The 12141-nt window shown below is 44.7% G+C and overlaps 1 protein-coding gene across 2 annotated transcripts in view; it reads right to left on the bottom strand.

Moving 5' to 3' along the window:
* LOC126456890 (division abnormally delayed protein-like) overlaps window positions 1-10573 on the bottom strand; it is a 1035355-nt gene extending 1024782 nt beyond the window's left edge. For both annotated transcript variants that reach the window (XM_050092724.1, XM_050092725.1), the window contains exon 1: window positions 10420-10573. In XM_050092724.1, coding sequence (XP_049948681.1) covers window positions 10420-10528 — 109 coding nt within the window. In that variant the 5' untranslated portion in view covers window positions 10529-10573. The remainder of the gene's footprint in view (window positions 1-10419) is intronic.
* Between the last annotated feature and the right edge of the window lie 1568 nt (window positions 10574-12141).

Genomic DNA, 12141 nt, shown 5'->3' with positions numbered 1-12141 from the left:
TTGTCCCCTACAAGGGACTTAATAACAATAAAGGGGGAAAACTTGCTACTAACAGCTGTGGATTGATACCGGTAGCTCCCCGTAAGGGTAAACACAAACAGATCTTGTAATGCTTCTAACTGATCAAATAATACACATTCGTCACATGGCTAGCGACCACACGGTGTGTGAAAGAGCAGGCAGTCAAAGGAAGACAGCATGCCGCAATACAGCCGAGTATTCCGTGAAAAACGTGGTTCTCCCAAGTCAAGCTCTCTAGACGTCATACCAGTACTATAACGCGCATCTCGCTGGGTCACGGCCATTATTCTACCTATCTCTATCGGATGAAAGTTCAGCCATATACGCACTGCGAACTTCACCCAACTGGGATTGCAGAGCTCAACCATGTGACACTGAGTGTTCACGATGTGACAAACAACGGCACAAGTTTTTGAAGTCCTTAATTCGATCAGGGATTCCCCTGACGGACCTTTTTCGGCAGTTGTCTACAAAAAACTACGCCAGTATTGACCGGTTTCTGCAACAAGTGCATATCAAATTTTAAATCAAACACAGGATCCAGCGTGAGGGGTTATGGTATATATACTGCGTTGAGTGCCTTCATGTACAAAGTTCTGGCCGTGCGGTTCTAGGCGCTTCAGTCTGGAAGTGCCTCGGGCATGGATGTGTGTGATGTCCTTAGGTTAGTTAGGTTTAAGTAGTTCTAAGTTCTAGGGGACTGATGACCGTAGATGTTAAGTCCCATAGTGCTCAGAGCCATTTGAACCATTTTGTACAAAGTTCACCATCAACTTAAGCTGGAATTAGTGTAATTTCTGATGCCTATGTTATACACTGAGATGAAAAAAGTCGTGGGATGCCTCCTCATATCGTGTCGGACATCGCTTCGCCCGGTGTAGTGCAACAACTCGACATTGGATGGATTTCACATTTCGTTGGGAGTCCCCTGAAGAAATATTGAGTCATGCTGCCTCTACAGCCGTCTATAATTGCGCAAGCGTTGCCGGTGCAGGGTTTTGTGAACGAACTGACCTCTCGATTATGATCCATACATGTTCGATGGGTGCGGTAGCGTTCTCGCTTCCCACGCCCGGGTTCCCGGGTTCGATTCCCGGCGGGATCAGGGATTTTCTCTGCCTCGTGATGGCTGGGTGTTGTGTGATGTCCTTAGGTTAGTTAGGTTTAAGTACTTCTAAGTTCTAGGGGACTTATGACCACAGCAGTTGAGTCCCATAGTGCTCAGAGCCATTTGAACCATTTGAACCATGTTCGATGGGATTCATGTCGGGCGATCAGGATGGCTAAATAATTCACTCGAATTGTCTAGAATGTCCTTCAAAACAATCGCGAACAATTGTGGCCCGGTGACACTTCGTTGTTTGGGACCATGAAGTCTACTAATGACTGAAATGGTCTCCAAGCAGCTCAACATACCATTTCCTGTCAATGATAGGTTCAGCTGCACCAGAGGACCAAGTCCATTCCGTGTAAAAGCAGAGCAGACCATTATGAGCCACCATCAGCTTGCACAGTGCCTTGTTGACAACTTGGGTCCATGGCATGCGGGGTCTGCGCCACACGCGAACCCTACCATCAGCTCTTACCAGCTGAAATCGGAACTCATCTGACCAGACCACGGTTTTCCAGTCGTCTAGCGCCCAACCTACATGGTCACGAGCCCAAGAGAGGCGCTGCAAGCGATGTCGTGCTGTTAACCAATGCACTCGCGTCGGCTTTCTGCTGTCAGAGCCCATTAACGTCAGATTTGGCCGCACTGTCCTAACGGATAAGTTAGTAGTGCGTTCCACATTGATTTCTAAGGCCATTTCACGCTGTGTTGCTTGTCTGTTAGCACTGACGACTCTACGCAAATGCCGCAGCTGTCCGTTGTTAAGTGATGGCTATCTGGCCACTGGTCCATGGTGCGACATAATGCCTGAAATTTGGCATTCTTGGCACGCTCTTGGCTGTAGATCTCGGAATATTTAATTCCGTAACGATTTACGAAAGGGAATGTCCTACGCGTCTAGCCCCTGAGCACACAGTTTTAATATGCCAGGGAGTTTCATATCAGCGCACACTCCGCTGCAGAGTGAAAATCTCATTCTGGAAACATCCCCCAGGCTGTGGCTAAGCCATGTCTCCGCGGTTCGCAGGAGAGCTTCTGTAAAGTTTGGAAGGTAGGAGACGAGGTACTGGCGGAAGTACGGCTGTGAGGAAGGGGCGTGAGTCGTACTTGGGTAGCTCAGTTGGTAGAGCACTTTCCCGCGAAAGGCAAAGGTCCCGAGTTCGAGTCTCGGTCCGGCAAACAGTTTTAATCTGCCAGGAAGTTTCAGTTTTCTTTTTGTCAATGTAACACCCGCATTGCACTGCTGATCTTGGTGTCTGTAATCTTAGCAAAATGCATAATTAAAATGAAAACAATACTGAAGAGATGAAAGGAATGAGCACTGCTCAATGTTTCAGTATTTCCAGAACAAATATTTATTATAACTAAAACATATATCGTACCTTATGCTTAGTACTACAATGACGGTAGATTTTTTAATGTCCGTTTCATGTCCATTGCGCGCTCTTTTATACAGCCATTGTCCTCTTGAGTCGCTCGTGCGTCGTCACAATAAGTTATAACAGTTCTTCTTTTTACACATCACTCAGACTTAGACGTAACACGTTTTTATACATTTTGTAGAAAATAGATCAGACTGCCACAAATCTGCGTCCGTCTTACTTAAGAAGAACAGTACAAGTGTTTAGCGCTCAAGGCTTCATTTGTTCTCCAGCGAACAAAATAGTGAAGGATCGCATATCGATCCGTATTCTTCTGTTTATGTTACCACCCAAAGACGACGAATTACATTATTTAGGAAATCCACCGTCGCTATGCGACGCCTTATTATACATTAATCATTCTTTATAAACAAGTATTCGCCTTCTGGCTGAAAGTGTTAACTGTTCGTTGTTTTAATGAAGCGAATGTCACACATTACACTTCAAAAGACAAAATATTGAAATTGGAAGAGCACTAAATACATATTTTCAATGCCGATGAGCAGGAATGATTATGTTCGAGCTTAAACTATATATGGAGTATTTCACAAGCCCTAGTACACGCTTCTAGGGGATGTAGAGAGGAGTTAGTAGATACGGTATTGATAAAGCATCCATGTCCAGAAATGTACAATTTGAAGAGTGGATCACTTTCAAATGTCACGCTTCACGGTCCGCGCACAGCAGAAGGCAGACAGCTCCAGCCCTGACCTGCGGGCTCTGCAGGTGATGCTCCACGTGGCGACCCTGCTCTTTGTTGTATAAAGTGTATCTGCAACACGTGCTCTCATACGCACGTCTACTAACCCAGGTTACCGTCGCTGGAGCGCCAGAATCAACACTCCTATTTCCGAACGTCAGAAGAAAATTGTATGTGATGGACTGAGGCGATCCATGAAACGTTCACCATACATGCATTGTACAACTCTACCATAGCGCACCATGTCTTGACCACACCAAAAAATATTTTGTTCATAAGCAAAACAAAAAAACAATAGATATTAAAAATGTATGTATTTATGTATGCTGACAACGGCCTTGCCGCAGTGGATACACCGGTTCCCGTGAGATCACCGACGTTAAGCGCTGTCGAGCGTGCTGGCACTTGGATGGGTGACCATCCGGGCCGCCATTCGCTGTTGCAATTTTTCGGGGTGCACTCAGCCTCGTGATGCCAATTGAGGAACTACTCGACCGAATAGTAGCGGCTCCGGTCAAAGAAAACCATCACAACGACCGGGAGAGCGGTGTGCTGACCACACGCCCCTCCTATCTGCATCCTGAACTGAGGTTGACATGGCGGTCGGATGGTACCGATGGGCCACTTGTGGCCTGAAGACGGTTTGCTTATGTATGTATGTTCCACATCTCCTCCTAAACCACTGGACCGATTTCAACCACACTCGGTACACATATCCCTTACAGTCAGGCAACAATCGCTGCCGGAGTAAGAGCCACCTACCTACCATAGTTCACGAAATATGACGTCATAAACATTCAGTTGTATAAAAAGTTGCGCATCATGCTTGACGTTTAAATTTATTACTTCTGCCTTACTCCATTCGCAATAACTTTCTCAGACAGTATCTAAATATGCCAATAACGGTACCTTCAAAATTATACGTGATACCAAACATATTTCAGGAGATATGGCGTCGTAAACAATGAGATGCGTGGAAAAACTGCTGCAGCATTCAGGACGTTTAAATTTGTCACCAATTTGCTTCTAACTCTACTCGCAACATATTTAGCAGACATCATCCAAATAAGCCTCTGAATGAATCTACAAAAATACATTATTGTACGACAAATAGTTTAAGAGATATGACGTCATGACTACTGAGTTGCGTGAAAAAATGCCACACCGTGCATTAAGTTTTAATACATTTATTCTTTACTACTGAAGACACTCCTACACTCGTGTTAACTTAAGGAAAAATCCATGACACGTGCAGGCTTTTGCCAGCTTTCAACTGCGAATCGCAAACGGCTCGAGCTGGAAACAGTAGCCATCTATAGAGCTATCAAGAGGCGTTGCCATAGAGACGTTTACGAAATCGCGTTGTGGCCTTGCGAAGCAGCTATACTTACGCATTTATATATTATACATATTTCTTTGCACGACTATTTCATAATTTCAAAGGAGTTTTCATGAATACGTCGAAATGAAGCTTTTTTTATAATTACGGTAGTACAACGTTCATTTTTTATTTCGGTTTCTAATAGAAAATTAGCAAAATGGGTACCGGGGCAATGCTGGGGTTGTCAGCTAGTTTATCAAGAAAATATTTTTTTATCTACTAGGACGACATTAACCAACACGATTGTCTTTCTTGTAAGTTTGTTCTTTACCAAGTTACAGGCAGTACGTCTTTTTTAAATATCACCCTATACATTTTTTATTTGGTAATCTGGTTCCTCTGCTCAAGACTCATTCAGAATCATATCACAGTGCAACATCTATTCAAGCACGACATTATTAAAACGGTAAGTGGCTTAGACGCTCCTGCGTGGCACACGGCGCTCGTCCACATGCTGCTGTTGACAACAGACAAATGAAACACAAGGAAAGTATAAACTTACATTCTCCGTTTCTAGCATCTCCTAGTCTGTATACATAGTACTCACACAACCCCTCAACTCAACGCTGTTGACTGAATGACCAGAAAACATTTTTCTTGCGTTCTCATTTCTTTGCTGTCAACTCCAGGCTGGAGGTGCCGTAAACCGGCTTCAGCGTACCTAATAGCTACAGCACGAACAACCAGACGTCGCCATTAAATCGTATGTTACAGAATATCATCTTAACAGCTTACACATTCATCTGAAAAGCTTAACAGAAATTTTAGTCAAGTCAGTTAACGACTATGCGTCCTCTGTGTGACTGACATTTAAGGTAATAAGCTTAGGTCCCGTTTGTATGTGACAGGCTCATTCTCAGCTTCATATTTCACAAATTCTGAAATACTTTTATTTTTGATTTTGTTTTCCTTGTGTAGACTTGATGATGGCTGGGCTGGGCTGCATAGCCAAAACCGACCATCTGTACAATTAAATTAAAGTGTAACCAAGACTAACGCTATACGGATTTGCTTACAGTGGTCGACAAAAAAGATGAAGCACACAGGAGGCGGGGAGGAAACGAAATGAAACTTCGCGGTATGAGATGGTACGTGATGTTATTTCAGTTATGACAAACTCGAATCAAATATAGAAAGAAACTGCCAGCTGAGTATACTTAAACGAATGACGCTGAAACTTCCCCTCCTGCCCCTAATGCGAGCACTGATTCGGTTGCGAAGGGTGCCGTAAAGCTGTTGCATCCTCTTTTGGAGCTAGCTGGCCCAAAGCTGTCGTAACTGGTTTTTGATAACATGGGTACTGACTCTGGGACGGAACTGGCGTCCGGGTTGGTCCCATACATGTTTTATCGGGGTCTGATCTGGGGTTCTTGATGGCCACGGTAGCATCTCAACATCACGGAAGCAGTTCACGTTTTTTTTCCTGTTATTCTGTTTGTGTCACCAGTCTTCTGGCTGGTTTGATGCGATCCGAGTAGAAATTCCTCTCCTGTGCAAACCTTTTCAACTCAAGAGTAGCAACTGCAACCCACGGCCTAAATTATTTGATGGATGTATTCCAATTTCTGTCTTTCTCTACAATTTTTACCCTCTACAGCTCCCTCTAGTACTATGTAAGTTATTCCCTGAGGTCTTAACAGATGTATGAACTTGCTGCATGCTGAAGTAGCTGTGGGTCAGCAACTTCTGTTAATCAGTACAACGAAAAACAGGTCCTAAGTTGCAAATTTTACTTTTTTATGCACTTGATGACTAGTTTCAGGCCGAGACCCATTTTCTGTTCATCGAAACACAGTCAAAAACGGTATTTCCGAAAACCATTGTTTTCACATCTCCGGAAATATCATTTTTTACCATGTTACGATGATTTGAAAATGAGTCTCGGCCCGAAACAAGACATCGCTTCAATAAAAGGAGTAAAATTTGCATCTTTGGATTGGTTTTTCGTTCTACTGGTCCTAACAGATGTCCCTTTTCTTGTCATTGTTTCCCATATATTCCTTTCCTCCTTATTCCTCATCTTATCAGTCCACTTAATTTCTAACATTCTTCTGTAGCACCACATCTCAAATGCTTCAATTCCGTTCTGTTCCTGTTTTCACACAGCCCATGCTTAGTAGCATACAATGATGAGCTCCAAACGTACATTATCATAAATTTCTTCCTTAAATTAAAGCCATTGTTTGATACTGGTAGACTTCTCTTGACCAGGAATGCCATTTTTGCCACTTTTGTTCTGTTTTTTATGTCCTACTTGCTCCATCCATCACGGGTTATTTTCTGCCTGGGTGAATTCCTTAACTTTGTGTACTTCGTGATTCCCAGTCCTGATGTTTACTTTCTCGATGTTCCCCGTTTCTGCTACTTCTCATTACTTTCGGCTTTCTTCGATTTACTCTCAGTCCACATTCTGAGATCATTACACTCTCCATTTCATTCAACAAACTCCGTAACTCTCCTTCATTTTCACTCAGGATAACCATGTCATGAGTGAATTTTACCATTGGTATCCTTCCACCTTGAGCATTAATTCCACGCTTGAACCTTTCTTTTATATCCGTTATTGCTTCTTCGATATATAAATTGACCAGTAGTGGCGAAACATTGATGATTTATATCCTGTTTAATCGGAGCACTTCGTTTCTTGGTCTTCCACTCTTGTTGTTCCGTCTTGCTTCTTGTAAAGATTGTGTATTATCCGCTTTCCCTACAGCTAACCCTTATTTTTCTTGGAATTTCGAACATCTTGCACATATTTACATTATCGTACGCTTTTTATAGGTCTACTATTCCTATTAACTTGTCTTGGTTTTTCCTTAGCCTTTATTCAATTATCAGCCGCATCGTCAGAATTGCCTCTCTGGTGCCTTTGCCTTTCCTCAATGCATATTGGTCCTGAAATCCTGAATTTTCTTTTCCATCTTTCTGTACATTATTCTTGTCAGCAGCCTGGATGCATGAGCCGTTAAGCCGACTCTGCAGTAGTTCTCACATTTATCTGAGCCCCATATCTTCGGGGTTGTGTGGATGATGTTTTTCCCAAAGTCCGAAGGCGCGCCGCCTGTCTCATAGAGATGAGCGCTGCATTGTTGATGGCACCACCATGCTATGGCATGTTAACACACGAAGACGCAGGGTGGTGTGCGTGACGCACCGTTGTGCCACCACAGCTCCCTCAGTCACACTACCTGTAGTGATAACCGATGGTTTCCCACACCATTAATCCAGGAGTAACATCTCTGTGCCTCTCCTGAACATTGAGAGAATGGGTCCTCTCGCTAGGTCACCACCATACTGGTCGATATCGGTCATTCGTGGCAGTACACAACTACAATTCATCGCTGAACACGATGCGATGTCATTCCTCATTAGTCCATACTTCCCGGTCACGCAGACCTTTTTGTTGTGGTGCTAAGGCCAGTCTACGTTTGAGACAGTAATTTCCCTGTCTGGCTGCTGCAGTGGTGAGGGATGGAACAGAATTTTTCAGGGAGTCTATTACATCTTCTCGTATGGCAGGCGAAGGTGTGAAGGAGTTAGGATGTGCTTGGTGCGTCGCACGGCGATCCTCCCTTGTGTTGGTCGACCGAAACCTTGACAGCGAGTATGCCTGCCCTTACGTTCTCCTGCTGTCCAAAATCGCGCCACCGTCACATCCAAATGCCCCCCCAAATCTTGATATTGCACTATTCGAACCAGGTGGCCAAATGTAGACCCACAATGGTGGCACTTTGAAACTACGTCAGGTGTTGATAACGCTGTCTCACACGAGCATACGTCACTTCGTGCGCTTTACAGACACCACTCAACGTCTGACGCTGTTCGCGCCCTTTACGTACTATCAGGCCTAGTAACAACACTAGATCCAAATAAAGTTAACGCACTCTGGCGGCTGTTCTACCTGACACAGAGAACTGCACCTCTAATCATTTACATACCTGTCGATGGAGTGTGCGTGTACGAAGTTACATTGTCATACGATTGTGCGCTCTTCGCGCTTCATGTTTTTGTCAGGCAGTGAGCCTTGCTGCGGCTCGCGTTGGTGCTGTTTATAGGTTTCCGCCAGGCCAGACGGTATCGTTTAGTTGCCATGGTTGCGGTTGTTTGTCTTCTCGTGTTGACTGGCGCCACTCGGTTTCGCAAGAGCTGCCTGTCCGCCAGTGGCAGCAGCGGCAGTTATCGATATGCAGTAACTGTTGCCCTATCTTTGGGGCGACGTCGTTGTTTTTCCGGGTCGTGTGAGTGTGAGAGTTCGGTTGGGGACTAAGGAGAAGGCAGGTCCGCGCAGTGCGGGAACACTCCGGGACCGCTGGTGGTACGCATGGACTGCCGGATGGAAGGGCTGTGGTCACGAGGGTGCACGACCTCGTCGTGAACCGGATCCAGAAAGCTTTAAGATGAGTGCATTTCGATCCAAGTAGAGAAACCTCCACCACTGTGACATCTCGCGATTCTCCAGTGACTTGGGTTCGTGTTGCTGCTCGTAGTGTTGCCGAGGCGAAGAGCAGCGAGTGGAGTGTTTGGGGAAGGTGGATCTGATTAGCTTTTCTCGACTTCTTATTACTATTTACTGCGTTCAACTTGTTACAATTGTAAGTTCAACCAGCGGTAATTTTCCTTGCCTGGTGGCCGCTAACGCCCCAGTTACCTGCCCTGGGGTTTAGTGTATGTAACGGCAGTGTACGTTTCCTCGTCTTGCCGCTGCTGTCCGGTAGGGCGTGTAGTTTTGACAGTGTTCTTGATGGTAGGCCGCTTGGTGATTCTTCTACTCTGGTGGTAGTGATTCCTTTCTCGTTCCGGGCGCTCTAAACACAGTATTCTGGACGTAGTGCTGACCGCCGGTTCCAGCTTTGGCGTATTGTTCCATCGATGCATTTGTTTTATCGGACGTCAGGTAGCTTCAGCAAGATTATCATTAGTCATTCGTTAGACTGCACTAGTCTGAGTTACCATCTTGTGAATGCAACTCTTGGCTGCGTATCTCATCGCTCGCGAGAGCTTTGGTTGCCGGACCTTCTCAGAGGTCGATTCCTGGAGCACCGTCTGGATCAGTTGCTTGTTTTTTTAATTAACTTTTGCTATTGTATTTGCTGTTTTACAGCAGGTTTCAAAGTTTTTTTTATATTATTGCCATTCCTGGGGTGTAAGGCCTTCAGCCGTGATTGTCGTTATTTGCCTTAAAATTCTAATTTGGTATTTGCATTTTAGCAGTAAGCCTTATAACTTTATTTACTGCCATTCCTGGCGTCTGATGCCGTCTGCTGTGTTTGTGGCGACTTGCCTTTAGTATTTCAGTACCTGTAATTTGTAAGTTGCAGCGAGTTTTAAACAATTCTCAACTTGTTGCCATTCCTGCAGTGTAAGGCCTTCTGCCCAGATCACAGTGGCTTGCTTTGAAAACATTATGTGCTGTATCTGTATTTAAATGTGAGTTGCTAAATTGTAACTCACTGGAAACACTAGTATTTACTCAGTTGTTTATTCCTTCATTAATAACGTGTGGTATTTTTTTTTATTTATTGTTGAGTCTGGCATTACTGGTTTAAAATAAATCGTGTGTAACTGCAAAAGGCAAACCAATAGTAACTGATTACGGCCCCGTCCACAATCGTAACCGAATCCTGCCTTCCCTTGACTACCAGGTGACACGCAGTGTAAAGTAATTATTGACTTGGCGTGTGCAATTCATTGTGCAGCGAGCTTTCTCTTAATCTTTCCAGATGAAGGTATGAGCCGCGTAGGGTTACGGTTCCTCCACGACCGCTGGCGCAGGGCGCGGACTGACCTCGTATGGTGTTGGCGGCGGAGACGAGCAGGCCCTCCAGCGACCTGGAGTTGTGGTGCAGCAGCGCCTGGAAGTCCCTGCGCACCAGCCGCTGGAGCGCCGCCTCCATCTCCAGGGTGCAGCACGACGCCTCGGACACACACACGGTCAGCTCACGGCCTGCAACACCACGTGGGTCCAGCGTAAGATAGAGTACAGTGCTTATGCTGTACAGCCATATTTAACACTAGCTATACATACCGGGTGATCAAAAAGTCAGTACAAATTTGAAAACTTAATAAGCCACGGAATGATGTAGATGAAGAGGCAAAAATTGACACACATGTTTAGAATGACAGGGGTTTTTATTAGAAACAAAACAAAAAACAAACAAAAAAAACAAAAAAAACAAAAAACAAAGTATTGCTAGACGCGTGAAAGATGTCTTGCGCGCGTCGTTTGGTGATGATCGTGTGCTCAGCTGCCACTTTCGTCATGCTTGGCCTCACAGGTCCCCAGACCTCCGTCCGTGCGACTATTGGCTTTGGGGTTACCTGAAGTCGCAAGTGTATCGTGATCGACTGACATCTCTAGGGTTGATGAAACACAAAATCCGACGCCAATGCCTCACCATAACTCTGGACATGCTTTACAGTGTTGTTCACAACATTATTCAAATGGCTCTGGGTACTATGGGACTTAACATCTGTAGTCATCAGTCCCCTAGAGCTTAGAACTACTTAAACCTAACTAACCTAAGGACATGACACACATCCATTCCCGAGGCAGGATTCGAACCTGCGACCGTAGCGGTTACGCGGTTCCAGACTGTAGCGCCAAGAACCGCACGGCCACACCGGCCGGAAAACATTATTCCTCGACTACAGCTATTGTTGAGGAGTGGTGGTGGACATACTGAGCATTTCCTGTAAAGAACACCATCTTTGCTTTGTCTTAATTTGTTATGCTAATTATTGCTATTCTGATCAGATGATGCGCCGTCTGTCGGACATTTTTTGAACGTTTGTATTTTTTTGGTTCTAATAAAACCCCATGTCATTCCAAGCATGTGTGTCAATTTTTACCTCCCTATCTACATTATTCCGTGATTTATTCAGTTTCCAAATTTATACTGATTTTTTGATCACCCGGTACATCAACTCAAGTCGTATTAACTGACTAACACGCTCAGTTGACATTAAAATTTCAACACCAGGAAGGTTAACAAAATTTTGGTTCACACAATGAAGGTTTTCACGAATGGATGCCTTGGCTGCTGGTACATCTTACGGGTTGTGTGGTTCTCGTTCATCGGCGCCTGCCGTCCTAGGGCAATGTTTCGTCCCAAGATGCGTTACACATCTTCAAAGGCGCACGTGGTTCCGTTGAATCATGCTGAATGATGAGTCGGACCTTGAAGACAGACGTAAATAGTGTAAAAAAGGGGTTTGGTCGAAGTTTACGTGTGATGGCGAAAGATAATCCTTGTCAGAGATAAGAAGTAAAGTTTCCCGAAACCAAAATTTTATCTAAAATGTCAAACTATTACACGGAGAAGTCATCGAAACATATAAACATGTGGTTAATTTTAACAGAAATATGAATGCTATGTGGCTTGATGATACGTGGACAGTTGCTCTGCATAATCGATGGGCCAGTTTGACAGCCGGTCGCTGTGGCCGAGCGTTTCTAGGAGCTTCAGTCTGAAACCGCGCTGCTGCTACGGTCGCAGGTTCGAATCTT

The sequence above is a fragment of the Schistocerca serialis genome, chromosome 2 (genome assembly GCF_023864345.2).
Source record: "Schistocerca serialis cubense isolate TAMUIC-IGC-003099 chromosome 2, iqSchSeri2.2, whole genome shotgun sequence".
Lineage (NCBI taxonomy): Eukaryota > Metazoa > Arthropoda > Insecta > Orthoptera > Acrididae > Schistocerca > Schistocerca serialis.
This window is presented reverse-complemented; position numbering and strand designations above follow the sequence as displayed.